The sequence below is a fragment of the Rhopalosiphum maidis genome, chromosome 2, assembly GCF_003676215.2.
Source record: "Rhopalosiphum maidis isolate BTI-1 chromosome 2, ASM367621v3, whole genome shotgun sequence".
Lineage (NCBI taxonomy): Eukaryota > Metazoa > Arthropoda > Insecta > Hemiptera > Aphididae > Rhopalosiphum > Rhopalosiphum maidis.
The window spans coordinates 72,357,872-72,378,861 of NC_040878.1; the positions used below are offsets into that span (position 1 = coordinate 72,357,872).

Sequence of the window (20,990 nt, forward strand, 5' to 3'; positions counted from 1 at the left end):
TTATTTTTTATTGTGTAACATTGTGCAGTTTTTAAAAATTTAAATCAACAAATTAAAGTATTCATAAAAAAAACTTACAAAAATATATATTTTTCTACTAGTATATCTTACCTGGACAATATTAATAAACTAATTAATTTGATAATATGAGTATTAATGTGTTAATTTTATATACTAGTTTATTTGTTACTTTATTTATTACACACACATAATTTTATAACTAAAATTAAATTTTGAATCCTATTATATATTAGTACTTTTATTTTCAACTAATTTGCCCTGATAAATCTATATTATTAAATATATTTATTCTGGTTATTGCTAATTAGTTTAAAGGTTATCTGTTTTTTGTTAATTTTTTTATTTAACCTTTACTTCATGCCTGGTAAAGTTATGAACCAATACAAGGACAATTAATGTATAATACTCGTTATCTATTATATTATGATATACAGAGTGATTTCATGCTTGCTCAATTTGTATGTTAAATTATACTTATAATTAAATTCTGATTTTTGGAATTTTTAAGTGCAGTTAAAAACAATATTTTCATAAATTTTATGGAGTGTACTTGATTAAGTAGTAATTATTAACAGATATTTGATGTTTTATACCTAATTATAATTACAAAGCTTGTATACATAGTAAATAAAGTATTAAATAGAGTTTTAGAGTTTCCTTAGTATTTAATATAGAATAACTTAAAAACACATCATTCAAATTAAATTACAATACTTCAACATTTTTAGAATTAATCATCTGATTCACAATTATCATTAACATTTGTAGATTTTCACTTGAAAATCAATGTTTTTATTGCTACATGATACCTTTTAAATGTTATGAAACATCTATGTATTTGTAAACACTGTCTTTTACTAGACTTTGAAATTCCAAGAATCAGAATTTAAATATATGCATAATTTAAGATTAATTAACATCTATAAGAGTAAGTAAGAAAACAGATGCTATTTTTAGTGTCCTCTTATGTTGAGATATTAAAACTATCATTATTTGCAATGTGTTTGCTAAACTATGAAATAATTATGAACTTTGTATTAAAATATTAAATGTTTAACCTTAAAATAACAAATTATATAAAAATTAGTATTAATTTTCTTACCAATTATGAATGGAATAACTTTCTCATAGTACAGAGTCAATCATATATCATATTGAACAACCATATAAAATATTTCTATTGGATTTTTTAAATTTTATTCTTATATTTGTAATTTGCATATCTTGTGATTTATGATCAACCTTTTAGGTACATTAAAAAATTGAGTGCCTATGACTGTTGTTGCCCGTTTTATCTTTGAAACTAAAATTACAAATTATGTTTAAAAATTATTAAAATTAGTCATAAATATTATGAATTATGATAAATCAAATTACAAATTATTTGAAATTATAAGATTCAAAAATGGTTATACTAGTACCAAATGTTTAGTAAAATCTAAATAAATATAAGCATAAGTTAAAGTACTGGGATTATTATTTTTTAAGTTAATATAAATTATTAAGTAATCTATATATCATAATCTGTATTCAATGTGTCTTCATTTCACTGCTGTTTTGTAATAGTTTTTTTTTTTTTATGTTTTATATTAGTATTCTAAAATTGGCTCTATAAATTAGTATATTTGTTCAATTTGCAGCCAAGAATTCTTTAGATAGAAAGTTTTGGAATAATTCTTATGTTGAATCGGAATGAGTGTCATGGACACACTATTATAAAGATCATTAAAAGATTTAATTGCTTCCTTGTTCAGCTTATAATCTAAAATCCAAAAATGTATTAAAAAGAGACCTTTGCTATGATTTGAATGTATTATGAGCATATTATGTATATTTCAATATACACATAGTATAGTATACTGCACAGTACACACTGAAAAATTTTTTTATTTAATGTAAAAAGATCTTAGTTTTTTGTCTCGTTTAATAAATAACACCTATTTCAAAAAAAGAATAATGTTTATTTTCTCGTTATGCTATGTTTACAATGTTAATTTACTAGTTGTTTATTGTTTATTATTTTGAACATGTTTAAGTAATTTTACATTATGTCGTCTAGCGTTTTCACTATGATAGGTTAAGTTAATATCGATTATTATTTAACCGGATTTACCAGATTTATTTATTAATTTCTTGATGTACCTATATGTTTTTTTATTTTAGGATATATCTGGTTGGTTAGATGAAATATAATATTATATAAATAAATAAATGAAGTTTTATTAAATGAGAAAATGTTGTAATTTTTTAATACGATAAAAATCATTTTTATTAAGAAATGTATTTTTATTTTACATTACGAAAAGAGCAATGAATTTAAATATGTTACATGTGGTTTTTTAGTCTTAAGACACTTTTTTAAGTAGAAAAAAACACTTTCATCTCTAAATTCAACGGAAGTTTTTGGTAATTAATCGAATCTAGTTGATACTTTTGGGAAGTTAAAATTGAAAATTCTCAGTACTTTTTAAAATAATCGAAAAAAAAAATATTCATATGTTTTTAATTATTTATTCTATAAATGTCAATAAAACAAATTTCACTCGGTTGAAAAACTTAAAAACGAAATACAAGGTTCCATATAAATTGTTTACTTAAAAAAAAAAAAAATTCAACACAAATCCACAAGAATTATTAAAAACAGGATTTATAAGAATTTTTTTTTGTGTTTTGTATTGTAACACAAAAATGAATACCTACTTATGTTATTACATTTATAATAATAATATTTATTCTATAATAACTTCTGTAGATACTTTTACCGAAAATTCATTATATAACCATATTTATTAAACATGAATTTGATTCATTCTGTGCTATTTATAGGTATGTATTTTAAATTTTTGACTTATTAGATTTTTCGATTTATGTATGAAAAAATATTTATTTTTGGGTAAAAAAGCTTGAAAGTAAAAAGTTCAAAATTTTAAAACGTTCATCCTAGTCAACAAAAGGGTGTTTAGATTTTGCTATTGACGTCTAGACTGTTATTTATTTGAAATACATGTCCGATAGCATTCAGTACAGGGAATTAAAAATAATTTTACTAATTTGACAATAAAATTACATAGATAGGAGTAGAAATATACAAGTGAATATGTTAGCGCACTAAATTGATAGGTTAGTAAACTAAAGTAGTATAAAAGTTGTTCATAGTCCCAAAATGAGACAACACTTATACTTATAACTAAAAATGAAGTCAAAATTGGAACAATTATTTATATAGGTAGGTGATAAATGTAGAGTGTACAAATCTGTAAATCAAAATGTTTACGATTTCATGTTTTAGCGTCGGTAGATTAATAGTAACTTACATTAGATTAGTACTTTTTTTTTTTATAAATGTAATTTAAATTATGTTTATTTAAACAAAAAATAACGATTTTAGTTATTTTGATGTGTTTCAAAAATATTATTTGCGCCCAGGGATTTGAAACTTATACGAATATAATATTATGTTTATCATAAGTAGTTTTTTTCGAAATATTTATTTTCATTTTAAGCTATATCCTATTAATACTTTGAATCTATTCACACTGTTCAATTGTAAATTGCTATAAATTACTATATTATTAATATATGTACATACCTATATTATAAAATATATTTTACTGTTATGAATTTAAATTAAATACTTACTTATCTATTCAATATATTTACAGTTAATTTTGAATTTTTATGTAACGTATTTAGAATTTTTAAATGAGGACTTTCGTTTATGAAAATTAAAAAAATTTTCTAGTGATTATATAGTAGTGTATATATATCTCATAGTTATAATAACAAAATTCCAGCGACGTTAAAGAAGTTGTTATTTATGAAAAAAAATTTCAAGTATAAAATATAGTTAGAAATTAGTTAAAAATGTTTCATTTAATTATATCTACTAATATATTATTATCATAGTATATACAAGTTAATTATAGTTATGCGTATGCTATAGTGACGTAAAATATTTACTATTTAGTCAAGACTCGTGGTTATTTCATATTCGTTGTTTGGCTTAATGGCATTTACGTATATACTAGGTATAATAGGTATATATTAGTTATAAATATAATATTTTAAGTGTGTTGCACAGTCTGTGTAATTTTGTTTAGCTTATGTTTACAATCAAATTACATATTTATGTTTTGGAAATCAGGTTTTATTTACGATTGACCAGAATTTTTCAAGGTCAAAATTATTTGTTATAGTGAAACTTAGTAAATAGTTTTAAATACTATGTGATACTGCAGATGATTAGATATATTGTACAAATAATGTCTTATGTGGCCACGTATAATAAGTATTTTATTAAAAATTTACAATTATTTTGATTTAGCGTATATAATGTAAAGATCTAAAAACAATTAAAGATATAGGTAATTTAAAAATTAGATTCAGAAAATTTCCTTTCGAAAGAAAATTATCGTTTAGGGATTTGCTTAAACTTTATAAACATTAATCAGTTCATATGCTATATTAACTATAATAAATTGTATAACGAGAAATGTAAATTAAAATGTTTAAGATAATAAATTCTAATGTGTGTTTGTAATGTTTTTATAATTTGTTATCAATAATATAGTTTATTAATAATGATTTAAAGGTCTTCGCTTTTGATACTTAAAGAAATAGAACAATGCGTAGTGGCAGACGTATAATATTTTTATGACATATTCTGTTTATCTGCAGCACTACAAATACGTCAGTTTTTGATAAGGTACCTTTATAAAATTTATTCTTAAATTTTATTTGTTTTGTCGCATTTAGTAGTCACTCGTAGTTCTAATTATTATTTTTTTTCTCATCAATTTTTTTTATACTGGTGCAGGGGATGCAAAATGTAATTTATTTGTGAATCAAAAACGTCATTTCAGTTTTTCAATTGTTTGTGCCATATTAAAATCAGTTCACATATATGTAAAGTTATAAACTATAGTATATACAGTTGTTAACAGGCCATGCGATTTAAAATGTGATAACTAACCAACTAGAATCTAGAATTACTATTTTAGATAGAGTGAAGTTATGAATATATTGATCTTACAATGATGTGTGTCTTTTTATAGCAGAAAGAATGCTTCAATTTTCAATTGACAAAATTCGTCAATATCACGAAAAATTATATAAATGCAATATTTTGCACAAAATAAAATCAACTAAACATAATTCTAATTTACAATGCAGTGTAAATCAGTGGTGGATTGAGATAAATTATAATTGATATCAGGAATGCACATATTAATTCAGACAACCCACCTAAATTATAAACACTACCACTATTAACAAAAATATAAAATTATAATGACAAATGAGATATTAAATTTATATGTATTATATGAAGGGTCAAATAGAGTAAACGATAAATGCAAATGGATTTGACAAAGTTTACCTTAATTATAAATATTAAATACCCACTTTTAAATAATTTTTTTTTGACATACATCTTGTAAACTAATTATATATAAAATTGTCCAAATAATCATATGTTTAGGTTATATTCAATATAAAAACAATTTACATTTGCCCGATAATAATTTATAAAATTAAAAATTTTGGGTTAAATGGAAAAGAATATCTCTGGTTTACATTTCCCTCGTAATATAGGTTAAGATCGGAGCTATCGTATAAATACAATATAGATACACCATTAAAAATTAACGGGGACATTAAAAATGAAACAAAGTAACAATGTATTAAGGCAAATAAATCTGTACTTTATTATTTTTTAAATAAAACAGTTTATATAATTATTACTATATTAATATTCTCTTTAAACAATGTACAATGGTTAAAATATAACCAAATTTATATAGATAAAAAAAAGATAACTAACTATAGTATTTTTTTCTTAAAGTATAATAATATATATAAATAAGCTTAAATTTTTTCACTCGTAAATTCATGTTTTAAATACGATTACTCTATCGGTGTATACCAGAGGTGGTGAACCTTTTTGGGGTCAAGTGCCAAATTTTCCCAATTAAGGTTTTGAAAATTTTTCACATGCCCAAAATAAATTACATTTTCTAAGGATAAAAATTAAGTTACTGATTTATTATATATTATTTTATTAAGTTAGCACACCTTTTTATTGTAATTATAATTTTTAAAATGTATATAATTTGTTTCTTTGAATTTCTTATAACAGTTATAATCAAAACTTAATAAATAGCATAATTTTTAATAATTCAATTTTTCATGTACTATTGAAATTTGATCAACGTGCCACCTTTTGCACGCGTGCCGTAGGTTCGCCATCCCTGCAGGTGTATGCTGAGAATGAACAATAATGTGCTGCAAAAAATTATTACAGTAAAACTCACGTAATATATAATAAAAAATAACTGAAAGAACGTGAAAATAAAATGAAAAAAGTAAGTTATGAGCTTATAGTTTCAAAAAAAATAATTTAAAATCTTGTCACAAAAATTATCTAGATAATATTTTTTTTTTTAAATAGTTAGATAAATTATTATGTATTACTTTTATCTAGATAATGTAAAAAGATGAATTAATTTGATAAAATGATATCGATAATGCTCAACACTGACACACTGATATATTATAAAATTCAAATTTAACACACATCTAATATAATTTATAATACTGTAAACAGTGAAGTCACTCGAATACTCGATGTCTCAATACCTATACTGTATATACTATATACTGTACAGCAAAGCAGTATCCACTTTCTTACTTTTGTTTTATTATTATTGTTTTTATTTATAATATAATTTATCACTATTATCATCAATTGTCGAACCACAATAAAAAAAACTATTGAAAATATATATATATATATATAATAATTATAAAATATTGCCTTCATATCAGATTTAAAAATATGTATTGTCGTTTTCATTTTATTGCTAGGCTAAACTAGACGTTTTAAAAAAGATAGGTGAGAATTCATACCTTGCACACGCTACACCCCTTTTACTACCACTGCAGTGTTGGTTTTAAGCACACTACTGGTAAGTGGAAGTAGAACATAGATAAACTTAATACTGCAAACATATTTTATATAATTCTTAAAAAAATCTTAAAAATTACAATCGGCATTATTTTTTGTCATAAATATAGTACAGAACTTTTTATATATTTTTTAAATTTATTATCGATTTCTAATTAATTTTAATTAAAAAAATTGAATGTCTTTAAATATCGATATAATTTTATTGTTATTCTAAATATCGATACAATTTTTATTGGGTATTTTAAATATCGATAGTTTTTATTGAATTGTTTCGATTGTTAGATATAGACTCATTTATAAATCGTTTGCAAAGACATCTGACATTGCATTATTAGAGGTACTATCAGTTGACAATGTATGCGCCAACGCATAGGGTCGTGTTTCGATTGTGTTTTTATTGTTGATTTCTTTCGTGTTTTATCTGGTAAAATAATTATTCCACCTTGAGTTTCTTAGAAATTTGGACAATCAAGTGAAAAATAGTAAGTTTTAATAAATATTAATTTATTGCAATAATTATTAAGCTAAAATAAATACACTTGATTTTAATTGATTGAAACCATAAATTTCAGCAGAAATGAGTAATTTTTAATTTTAATTTAAAATTATATTACACAATTTTAATGAAGTAGTTCAGTATTGTAAACAGTACAATTTTAATAGTACTTAAGAATTAAGTATATATTTTAACAATTTATTATTATATTAACAGACAATATAATTTTAAAATAATAAATAATTCGTTCTTAATTTATATCAGCATATTGAATCCATTAAAACAAACACAATTTATAAGATAAAAATTCGAGTTTTTTAAATGCAAAAAATGAGAAGACATCTGTTACTCTATATATATTATAATTTTAAGTATTTAGCCATAGGCTATAATATAATGGATAATGTATGTTTTATTATTATTTAATTAAAGAATAAAATAAATGTTTGTTAGTAAATTATTAATAATTAAAAATATAAGAGGTTTTTTAAACATTATTATAGTGATATTAAGGATTTGTAGTAAATATTGAAATCTATTAAGTAATTACGCACCATTTTAGCGTAACAATTTTTATAGATATTTTTAATCTAAATCATGGGCATGGTTTTATAAATATTATTATAATTTATATTTAAACAACAAATAATAAATAAAATAATTTTTAAGTATAGAAATTACATTTAACATCCTAAGTCCATAGTCCTAATACACACATGCTGTCGATGGCATGAAGGTCACTCTCTTTTTCATCAAACAGGTTGTAATGCGTTTTAATATTATCACAATAATTTCTTATAACTTTATAATTTTAAGTATTAAGTGTTGTTAGAGGTAGATATAACAATAGTCAATATATTATATTGTATTAGCTTAATTTAACTTATAAAAATGTATAAACTATTATTGCTTTATAAAAATGTGTTGATTCTGTTTTTATAATTGGATATTGATGTATCATTAAGAAAAATTGATTAATTTGTTTATAAAATAACTCTAGTTTATTATATATTATTTAATATAATAACATAACTTTTAAATACTTGCTTATTTTAAAGGTTGTTTGCAAATTTAATGTGTCAACTTTTTGTTTTTGTGCATCGTAGTATGGATAATATACCTTTTTTTCATTTTGCTCAATTCGCTCAAGCCTTATTAGTTATTACCAAATTTAACGATTTCTTCTTTTTGTTACCTTTATTTTAATTTGTACTAATGCACTTATACTACGTGTTGAGTCATTTAAAATATATTTATGAATCATAATATATTGATTTGACAATTTATTATTATTTTAATTTTCTTATTTGTTATATAAGTAAAACACAATTTTTTTTATCATTGGATAAAAATCAGTGATTTTATTTAGTTTTAATTATTTAACTATATATATATTGCAATATATTATATACATATAATATATTGAATTAAATAACGTTAATAATAAAAATAAAATATTTAGTTTTAGAAATACTGTAGTGTATATAGAGTTTGGATAGCTTACATTTGTTTTAATGATTTTTTGTACCTAGATGTGTTAATTGGTTTTAAACAAATTTACTTTATTAATATTTGTATTATTATATAATTTTCTTCGCTGTTATTATAAAAATAAACATATATTAATTATTGCTAAATTTAAGCACACAACTTGTTTTACAATTAAGAATTCGTAAAAAATTATGACAAACCAAGGCGAAAATATGATGTTTTTGACCTTAAATTTGTTATACACGACTAATGTACCCTAGTATTATAAAAATAAAAAACTATACATTTTGTTGAAAGTAAATTTACTTTGGATTTTGTCAGGTAAATAATGTAAGTACATAATATTTTGTATACTACTATTTTCTTTAACTTATAGCTTATATGATTAAATTTCTAAGACGTTTTGCTTTTAATTAATTTATTTTTTCATATAACGCTGACTACTATAAATCAATCAATAAATCGATAGATGTTATTTTTAGTAATATTAAATATAATATTTATTATAATATTTTTATAGCCATAATTAATTAATTTGAAAAATTATGTATATATATATAATAATGTGGGAATTTCTATAATAAATTAATATAAATAAATCCTTTATATTTATGTTATATTTTTTTAATTGTAACATTAATTATTTGATTATATAATACTCAAGATTTAACGAATGTAATTCTATTTTAAAATTTTAGTCATGTCTATCCATTTCGCACAATAATTTCTCCTTTAGTTGCTCTAGGTGCGCGTGTTAATAAAATTAATTTATCGTCTTTCATATGGGCAATGGGCATTCCCTCTCTCTACCATCTCAATGTATAGATTTGATTATTGATTTAAATCATTACCATTATATTTTAGTTACCATTAAGCCAGTCCTCCGATAGAAGGAGTGCTTCCTGCCTTATTTACTTTATATTTATAAATGTTGATAACGTAAATCTTTTTTACATTGGTTTTTATTTTATTGTATCTTATTTTCCTTCAGGTATTAACCATGGGTCCTTATACTTGTAAAGAGTGTTCATCTTTGCAGACAATGGAACAGAGTCACACTACAGTAATATCAAATTCTTTATCCAATGGCATGTCAATGCATAAGAACCATTTTAATGGTAAAATCCCACGTAAGTAATCCATTGTTTTTACTAAAACGAGTAGTAGTGGAGTATTATCAATTTATTTCTTATAATTTTGTTGTGCACAATATATTTTTTATAAATTTACTCATATTTATAAAATACTTGCTTAAAGAACATTTGTTTAATATGTTAGTATTTTTTTTTCAAAATAAATTTGTATGTATGAAATTTTATATTATATTTACACTTTTTTATTATTTATAATGACAATGAATTTAAATAATTTTAAATTATTATGATAGTGCATTATTGTAAAACTTAAATGAAAAAAAAAATACTGCCGAATAAAAATGTGTCTACCGCATATTTAAAATTTTTAAGATTCATAATTAAATTTATTTATTTATACTGTTATATATAACGTATGTTTTTTTTAAATACCTATTTTTTATGAAACTAAATTATTTATTTTATTTATGTGAATTTAATATTATTTAACTTGATAAAAAATACGAAATCATATTTTAATATTAATATTAGGATGAGTATTAAACGCTTGACCACCCGACGAGTTGAATTAATTTGAAAAAAAGTTCAGCTTTCCAGGTATAATTATTAATTAGCTATGATAGGTTTTATGATATTTAATTAATATTTAATAATATTTTGTAATGCTTCTTATTTAAATACATTGCATAGTATGCTATTAACAATGTATAAATATATATTTATTTACTTACTTATGACGTTTAGGTACAATCATTTCATGTATCATAATTTATTTTTATAAATATACATAGGCTATTAGTCATTTTATATAAAAAATATTGAGTTCATTGTTTTTTTTTTTATGATAAAACTTTTTGGTTGTAATAATAATCTTTCAAATGCAATAGAGTTACTTTTTAAATGTAATTTGAAAAATAATAAATTGTGTTTTTATGTATACCAACAAATAAGTTAGATAATCTAAATACGTATTTGTCTTATCTAAAGACTATTAGATTTCAGTTGATTATTTATAGAGTTGGAAGAATCAAGTAATTGTAAAAAATAAATTTAATGTTGAAAATTACATTATCTCCTTATTCACTAATTAAGCATAACCGTAAACGATTACGAAACATGAATAAACCGGATAACTATTACGGAGTTAGACATGAACATACATGCATACATACATATTAAATTTGAAAGCAACCATGCATCCAAACAGGAAATGTTTTCAAACCTAGGCACCAGTCTACTTCTACAATAACAAGAAATTCGTTTATATGCATTATAATATACATATAAAAAAAGTTTTGTTATCCATAAAATACTAATTACTACCTTGCAGTATTTATATAATACCTATATTATTATAAATATCTATCACTTTTCTTGATTTTTCTTTTTACTATATTATTCGTGTATATAGATATAAATTATTTGTATTTAATTAATATTGTTAACAATTAACGAGACAATAAAATTATATTATTATTGTAGTTAAAAAAAAAATTCATGATTTTTGAAAAAAATATAATACGAGAAGTTTATTTTAATAAAAGTTATCTTACAAAATCTATAATGTTCACTTACAATTAAAAAAAGTATTTTTTATTTTTTATAAGGTAATATAAAATTTATAAACCTCCCTCCTTCTTTAAAAAACAGCCTTTTTTGTTCAATTTTTAATATTCTAAGAAACTGTGCAAAAAAGTTTTAGCAAAAAAAACTTGTAAAATATACATAAATATATACATACATTAATACATACATTTAATAACTATAACTAACAAAGTATGTCAATCACCGTACATATACAGGCTATTCTTAATTGAGTGTTTCTATATACTTCTTCATTATTGAATTTTCTTGTATGTAATGATATGATCTTATAATATTCGTATTGTATACTCGCATAATTACCGTTGTATGCTTATGCATAATTCGCGACGATTTATAATAATTATGGTTTTGCTGTATGACGTATTCAGAGCAGATATTCCATGTACAAATTATGTTTGATTGGTTCTCAAATTTCTATATCGAGCTTAGAAATAAGATATTTAAAATTCATATTTCGTAGTAAAACTATATGAAAAGAGAACATAGTTTGTAAAATTATCCAAATTTTATGCCAAATATTTTATGCGATGCAATAATTTTTAATATTTTAATTTCTCAATCTAAAAAAAAATTGTATTAAAACTTAAAACCGTTGATAATGTGTATATACTATATTATACTAATATACGTGTAGTAGGTAATAAAGGTAATACTTATCGTAGTATAGAAATCGAATTAAAAAAATGATCTGAATGTTATGTGGGAGACTACTCTTACAGCTGTTTGATTTATAGCCGTATATATTTTAGAAGTGTGTTAATGTTATATTAAATTGCAGAAAACGATTTTGACGAATTCATTTTAAAATTGTAGTCTACAATGGTGATTTAAGTGTAATTCGTGTTTATACATAATCGTAATTTTTAAAGTTTTAATTATTTTACTCAAAATATTAAATTTTTTTCTAATAATTTTTATTTTCTTGTGTCTTGTTTGATTTTCTAATAATTCAAAGTTTAAAGTTAGTAACAAAAATAATAACTATGAAACCAAATAAACTTAATAAATTAATAACTTAAAAGTAAACAATTTAAATAAAAATAAGTCTGGTTCATCTTATTATCTTAATACGTAAAGAACGTAAAATATTGTATTATATTCTATTATCTATGACGTAATTATTCATTTGTATACTAGGTCATCCATATAGTGCATTTTTTGTTGGGTTCATGATATAAATTATAGTTTTCATCTGTCTAACGTTCATCGTATTCACATATGTCATCTTTGTAATAATTAAATAATGCATATAACATTTTTATTGTAAGGAAAGTTTTATTATACATTTCTGATCTGACATTTATCTAATTATATTAAAGTAGGTACTTGCATTAAATTTAAATTTTTCATTATTTATTTTTAGTAAATCTTTGCAGCATCTGATGCATTATTTTGAATCAACAATGTGACACAAAACTTACATTGCTATAATGAACAAATATTTAATTTTAAAATTTAATGTAAAACCTGTTAGCGCCTTAAATAATAACTCAAACCCAAATTATCTTAGCTTTCTATTTGCATAAAAAGTTTTAGAAATGTAATAATTCAAATAACCCCACAATTAACAGTTAATATTTGTTCTGAAAAAAAAATCACATATACAGATATATAATACTGCAACTCAGATAATGAGTGGATCGCGTAGTTTGGTATAATTAAAGAGGGTTGATGAATTAATAAAAGTTTATTGTAGTTTATAAAAAAGTTTATTGTAATAGTAATAAGTATGTTTAATTTAGAACTATGTTACTAAAACGTTCACAGTTGAATGGGTCATTTGAAATTTGTATTACCAGTATTTTGTAGGTACCTATAGGGTCGATGAACTTAAGTATGAATAGTATACAACTCTGAAAAGGGTCACTCCAAGAATGATTAATTGACTAGATTTTTAAAAAAGAAAAATTTGGTTGGTTGTGCCAAAACGTTTTGATTGACAAGAAAAATAAATTAACAATTTAAAAAAAGTGAAACCGTCGTATTAATTATTTATAAGCAACTTTAAAAATATATTGTTGAATTTATTATTAAATGGTCGGTGCCGGTGCTTTTGTCTGTTTTGTAACTTACTAGGTATTTATATTAGAGTATAGTATTTATAATCATTTATTACCTGCTTGCATTTTATAATTATTTGTCGATTACCTTGAAATAAAGGTATATTTTTCAAATTATTTATTGTGTACACTTTACTGTCGTGTAAAAAAACTAAAACTATATCCGTAGTAATATGAAGGTTACATATTATCATCACGCATATTTCTATCCATTGATGTTTTCATCTGTATTTGGCCCGTTCACATTTTTCCTACCGGAAACGTAAAAACACTAGAAACCAGTTTCGCTTTGGCAGTTATTATAGGGTTATTCTATAGTGGATGGCGATGGTGGGTAATTCAATTGAACGAGCGTAATTGAGACCTCTCCTATTGGTCAGGATGTCCAAATTCTTCTGTGATTTTCTAGCGTTAATGAACGGGGTGGGGATCTGTATACCACAACTCTCGAGTTCCAAACTTTCTTCTTCTTCACATTAATATATTACTATAAATAATGGTCCATAATATCCGCTTGTCACTGTAATAATTTTTCATATCCAGTTATCATAAAACGCGGAAATTAATTGATGTAGATGTCATTGCCGTGTGATTGCATATAGCAATGTTATCGAGTGTGATGCTAGATATTAAATCGAAAGACGTCAACAGTTAGGTACTACGACACCATGCACTGTCGTATGTTTTGTATAATATATACAATACATAATAAGGTTTATCCGGGGTCTATATAACTATTATTCACATTCGATTTATGCATTATAAGTATTATTGATGATGAAGCGCACTGCATAAGTACAATAAGTACATATTTATGAGTTTTTTAAGAACCACATTTGAAATATATTATGATTAATAATATAATATTATACTATACGCGAAACGATTTAATTTTAAAATGAACATTAAAATGGTGGAGGGGGGAAATAGATAACCGCTCTGCTATACAGTAGCCAGTTAATGTCGAGTATATCTAGTCATTAAGTAGGCAAGTTGCTGTAATGTATATATTAAATTTGAATTCAACGATAAATCATTGCTTACGAAAAACGATTCTAAACGAAGACGGCCGGTCAGCCTATGAAAAAATCGTTAAGGAGAAATCGTTGTATTACGCATGAACATTTAATTTCGTAAAAAATTAAACATCAGCTAGTTGTTCATTAAAAATATTAGTGGAATTTTCTACACTTGTTTTTTTTTTATTCCAGTATAAATGGCTTTCGCGGAACCTTGAATTAACTTTTTTAAGCTATTTTCTCAACTGAAATTTTTATCGATATTAATCGAAAAAACTATAACATTTCGAAATAACAATTTTCACAGATGTTCTAATTTTAAATTTTGAGCAGAGTAATGCATTGATTTTACAATGATGTGAGGTTTTTATTTTTTTAAGTTAATCTGTTTATGCGATAAGTAGTCGAAAAATGTCCAGTATTTTTCAAAATAATCGGGGAAAAAAATAAAACCTTTGTACGAAAATCTAGTTTTCGAGAAAATTAATTTTGTTTTTTTTTATTTAACTCGAAAACAAATAACAGTAGATACTTTAAATGTCCACAAATTATGTATATATATAATTATATATATGTATATGAACATTTATAAAATTATAATTTATAAATGATAACATTTTCAAAAGATATTGATTCTTTTTGAGTTATTTATAGACATTTGAAAATTTTCATTTTTTAAAAAATACCGATAAAAAATTATTCGGTAATATAAAAATGAACATTATAAACATAAAAATGTTTAAAAGTTTAATACAAAATCCTACATAAGTTATTCTTACAAATATGTTTTTATATTTAAAATATATGTAGGAACAATTAATTTTCATAAGTATTTGAAATTCAAATTTTAACAAAAGTCCTTAAAATCACAAAAATTTGCAAATCGTTCTGCACTTTAAAATATAGAATTTTTATAGTTAAGGCTTGAACATTTAATATAATATTCCTCACAATAAGCAGCTCGACATTTTAATAAATAACCATAATTTTTTTTTTTAAGACAAAAAAAACTAATTCAATTTTGAACGAAATTACATATTTTAATTTGAATTAATCATTAATTTTTTTTTTAGCTTAAAAACATTATTTATTAGGATTTATTTTTTACGTAGGTATATATATCATTATATTTTATACACACAATGATATTTTCAATTGTAATATTTTGAAAAATTGTTTCAACCTACTGTATTAGGTACTAAAAGTTAAAATAAATAATATTTTACTTAATATTAAATTCTATTTATAAAAAAATCATAACTTAAAATATATTTGATGATATAGGCTGATAGACCATCTTTGTTCAGAATCGTTTTTCGTATACATAATATACAATGCTATGTAATTGAATTATAATTTATCTAGCACAATGACTCGCTCAATACCTACTGTACAGTATAGTACTATAGTAGTACTCACTTGTCTAGCTTTTTGTTTTTTTCAATTATTTAAAAATTACTAAACATTTTCAATATTGGCCTCCTGAAAGTACTAACAAGATCCAATTTTCTACCAGAAACCACTATCGAAGTTGATGATCTAATCATTTTTTCGGTTGGAAAATATGTCTTCATAAAAAAGAAAAAGAAAAGAAAAATAATAATAATAAATCGATATATTCCACCGTTTCGTTCAGAATTTAAAATAGTTCTATTTCTTGTGAACGAAAAATAATAAAATACAATTTTAAGATAAAAAAATAAATAAGCATTGCATAAGTACTACACTAGTATGCTTTAACCATTGTTATAGAACTATTGGTCAATCTTGTGAATTTTTAAATAACAACAATAATAAGCAAAATAGTATATTTCACAATGGTTGACTAAAATGTATACGCACACAGGTAGTTATTTTTGATATTTTCTTAGACCTTAGTAGAACTATAGAAGTGTATAAGCTCGTAAACTATGGTACCATAATTTATGTTATTATAATAATTTATCTGTTGTAAGACACCGAACTCGGTAATAGTAAATGAGTTGGCCCACTAGGCCTCATGATATATTTTAAGTTATGATTTTAATAAATCGCGAAAAAATATAGCAATACCAATACAATTTTGAATAAATTACTGTATTTGTTATTTATATACGATATACATATACCTAATAATTTATTACATATAAAATTGTAGTTTTAATAAAATAGTATTTTTTATTTTTTGTTAGCTATGCCATGGTTTGGTATGGATATAGGTGGAACATTATCGAAACTCGTATTTTTTGAACCCAAAGACTCGATTACAGCACAAACTGAAGATGAAACCCAACTCTTGTTCAATGTTACCAAATATTTGACGAAGAATTCGGCTTATGGAAAATCTGGACACAGAGATGCACACCAACAGGTAATATAGTTAATTTATTATTATTTTATGTCTAAGATTCTCGTTTTTACAATTAGTTTGTTTTACAGATGGACAATGTAAAAATTTGCAACAGGATAGGTACATTGCATTTTATCAGATTCCCAACTAGTGAAATGAACAATTTTTTGGAACTGTCCAAGAAGAAAGGTATGGCAGCTAGCGTATCTACAGTTTGCGCTACTGGTGGTGGAGCATTCAAATTTGAAGACATGTTTAAAAATGTAAGAATTAAATGTATCATAAAAATGTTTAAGGAATTATTTTTCCTAATATAATGTCAATCTAGCAGGCTTATTAAAACTTTTGTTTCATAAAGAATTTAGGTATATTATTAATTAATTAATTGAAAAAATATTAGGTATTTGTTTTTAGAAGACTACACTGCATGTGTTGTACCAATCTTATGAGTGTACAATATATGTACAATTTTTGTTCAGTAGTTTCAAATTTGTGTAATAACCTTTGTAATGGGTCAATTTTATCTATAATTAAATAAATAAATTTGATATGCTGTAGAAGTGTTCTCTTAATACAAAATTTATAATATTCTCTACATTAAACCTTAAACTCCATTACTAAAAAATATTTTTTACCCTGATATCACACAATTTTTGTTTGTATAATATTCAAATTAATTATTTTATTGTAATCTTACATACTAAATTTAATTATGATAAGTTTAAATTAGTTTAATTTTAAAATTTTTTGAAATAATATAAATTATGTTTGTCATGTGCTGAAAATGTTTATCTATAAATATAACTACTATCCATGATTTCTATACATTTTAAGCTTAGTTATATCTTACTGTTTTAATTTGTATAAATTAATAATAAATATAGGCATTATGTTTTTAAATAATTATTAATAACCATTGTAGTTGATGTTATATACAAACAAATAAAAAGTGTTTTATACAATTCTTACCTCATTAAATTAATTTGGTTTAAAAATTAGATTTAAATAGAAAATTATTTCTTAAATGTCAACACTATTTGTTTTATACTTATTAGTTATTATGGATGATTATGGATGATAAAATTATACTCTGAATTATATTAGTTCTTTTAAAATTATATTGATATATTCTGGTTCTATTTTACATAATGATATTTAGATAAAATTCCTGTTATTTGAAATTATCATTATTCTGCTTTTAAATCATACATAATTAAATGTTATATAATTGTTTTTACATATTTGATTATATGAATTCTAACTATTAAGTTATTATTTAATTGAAATGATTTGATTGAAACATCTTATGTTAACATTAAATGTTTGCTCAAATGATGTGTGTATAAGCTATGAATACAAATTTATAAAAAGTCAACTAAATAAAGATATTAACAGTTATTTTAGTGATGGATTTACTGTTTAATTTTTTTTAAAGTTGTATAAACAAACATTTTTTAATCAATACTTTTTTTTTTTACAGGAATTAAATTTAAAGTTGTGTAAATGTGATGAACTGGATAGCTTGATTCGTGGCTTATTATTTACAGTAGCTTCAAACAATAATGAATGTTATTTTTGGTCACAATGTACTGAAGACGAGCAGTGTTCAACACAAGAATACACATTCCAGTATAATAAATATCCATTTATTGTACGTATTATTAACAAAAAAATAATACTTAATATATTTAATTGTTATTGTGAAAGTATTTTAATATTTTTGTTTGTGATTTGTAGGTTGTGAATATAGGTTCTGGTGTAAGTGTGTTGGCAGTTTATGGTCCAAATAATTATAAGAGAATATCTGGAACGAGGTTTGTATTGATAAATTACATTCAAATTATGTGAAATCTATACCAATTACCAATATAAAATATTGTTTTAAAATGTATTTTTTATTGTTATTTCAGTATAGGAGGTGGTACATTTTTGGGATTATGTAGTTTATTGACTGGATGTAATACATTTGATGAGGCAATTGAATTGGCCGCAAATGGTGATAATGTTAAAGTTGATAAATTGGTTCGAGATATCTATGGAGGTAGTTATAGTAGATTTGGCCTGCCTGGAGAACTAGTTGCTAGCAGGTAATAAGTACAAATAATTATTTTGTAATTTTTTGTCAACTAATTAATTTTCTGTTATAGTTTTGGTCATATGAACTCTAAGGAGAAACGTGCTCAGGTTTCTAGGGAAGATTTAGCTAGAGCAACCTTAGTTACAATTACAAACAACATTGCATCGATTGCAAGAATGTGTGCTTTAAATGAAAGAATTGATAGAGTAATTATTTCTATTTTTTTTAATAGCTTATAACAAAAAGGATTAGTAATAAAGTTAAAATTATAATTATATTTAAGGTGTGTTTTGTTGGTAATTTCTTGCGTGTAAATCCAATATCAATGAAATTATTGTCACATGCCATGGATTATTGGTCAAATGGTTCACAGAAAGCTATTTTTTTAAATCATGAGGTAAAATATTCAATGTTTTAAATTATTGTTAATTGATTACATGCTTATTAATATATTTAATGTCATTCATTTTTAAATATAAAATATTCTATAATTTAACCACACACGATTAACAAGGTCATAACACTATAATTTATAATTATATTGATAACTATAGCTTTTTTTAATTTTTCTTATTATTTTTGTTTGTACACATGCACACTTTATTTCTTAAAATATACATTTGATAAGTTATACATTTAACATTATGAAATAGTTATACAAGACTAATAAAAACAATTAAAATATAATGTATACAATATTATGTAATTTTAGGTAATTTATATGATTGATAATAACCTTAACCCTTCTCTTCCTCCCTACCTAATTGTATTAGTGAATATTAGCAATGAATGATTTATATGTATATGTGTGTGTGTATTTATATCATCTAAACACATCTATTATTATTCAATTAATCATTTTCAGGGTTACTTTGGTGCAATTGGATGTTTGTTGTCATTTGACGAGAGATTTAAAGAGTAACAAAATATTGTTCAATACATTCCACGTTGCCAATCCATTTTGATTTAACCAAGTTGTGTGTACTGTATAGTACATTATGAATATATATTTTCATAATTATTCATATTATACTGACCCGGATAGAAATTATTAATTAATATTAATTTATTTTATTTTTAAAACAGCACATTGCACATTGGTAATTTATTTTGGTGATGTGTTTATTTTTTAATTTATAAGATAGAATAGTAGTCCTATTGGTATGATAAGTTACCTGTCCTAAAAAATTTATTATTTATCCTCCAAAAATTGTGTTGATATTCATTGTTCTATTATTGTTTCTGTCTTTATATATATATATATATTTTATTTTATTTTGTATATTCTGGCAACAAAAAATTATGTACAAATTTCATATGATAATACAACACAAAAATGTGATAAAATACATTTTTTTCATATTACTTTTATTTATAATATTTTTAATCAGATTAAAATTTTGTATTCAATTTTTACAAATTTAGATGTTATTAAATTATACAATTGTATTATTATAATAATTATTGTTGTAATAAATGAAATTGATTATATTATGTTTACATTTATAAAGTAATATTCAACAAATTACCTATAAATATACCTAGTATTAAACTAAATCAAGTAAGTTAAATTTATAGGAAGGATAATTTATTAAATTTATTTTGTGTTGCGGTTTTATTAAGAGCAGTAGCGATTTTGACAAAAAACCAAGTGGCGGGGAAGAGTGAATTTAGTATCACAAACATAAAAACATAATTTTCTTTTTGGCTATGACTTTAAGCGTACTATTTTTTTTATTATTGTTGTATTATAAATTTTTTTTTTAATATTTACTGTTAATAATTGCCAAAAAATTTTTTTTCAATATTTACATAATATTAAAATTTCTAA

At 22.8% G+C, this 20,990-nt stretch overlaps 1 protein-coding gene across 1 annotated transcript; it reads left to right on the forward strand.

The window, feature by feature from the left end:
• The first annotated feature begins 7,313 nt into the window (after positions 1–7,313).
• Positions 7,314–20,277, forward strand: LOC113551899 (pantothenate kinase 3). The gene is made up of 10 exons (XM_026954465.1): positions 7,314–7,470; positions 9,967–10,105; positions 16,925–17,103; positions 17,172–17,345; positions 18,563–18,733; positions 18,820–18,896; positions 18,993–19,169; positions 19,230–19,365; positions 19,443–19,556; positions 20,025–20,277. Exons 2-10 carry the CDS (start codon positions 9,976–9,978, stop codon positions 20,079–20,081), a joined length of 1,215 nt encoding a protein of 404 aa, XP_026810266.1. The 5' UTR covers positions 7,314–7,470; positions 9,967–9,975; the 3' UTR covers positions 20,082–20,277.
• Positions 20,278–20,990: the final 713 nt, after the last annotated feature.

Bases quoted from the DNA above. Each gene is read 5' to 3' on its own strand.
- LOC113551899 (XM_026954465.1), top strand. From the start codon at position 9,976: ATGGGTCCTTATACTTGTAAAGAGTGTTCATCTTTGCAGACAATGGAA. The intron at 17,104-17,171 runs GTAATATAGTTA...TTTGTTTTACAG, and splicing joins ACAGAGATGCACACCAACAG to ATGGACAATGTAAAAATTTG. The intron at 17,346-18,562 runs GTAAGAATTAAA...TTTTTTTTACAG, and splicing joins TTGAAGACATGTTTAAAAAT to GAATTAAATTTAAAGTTGTG.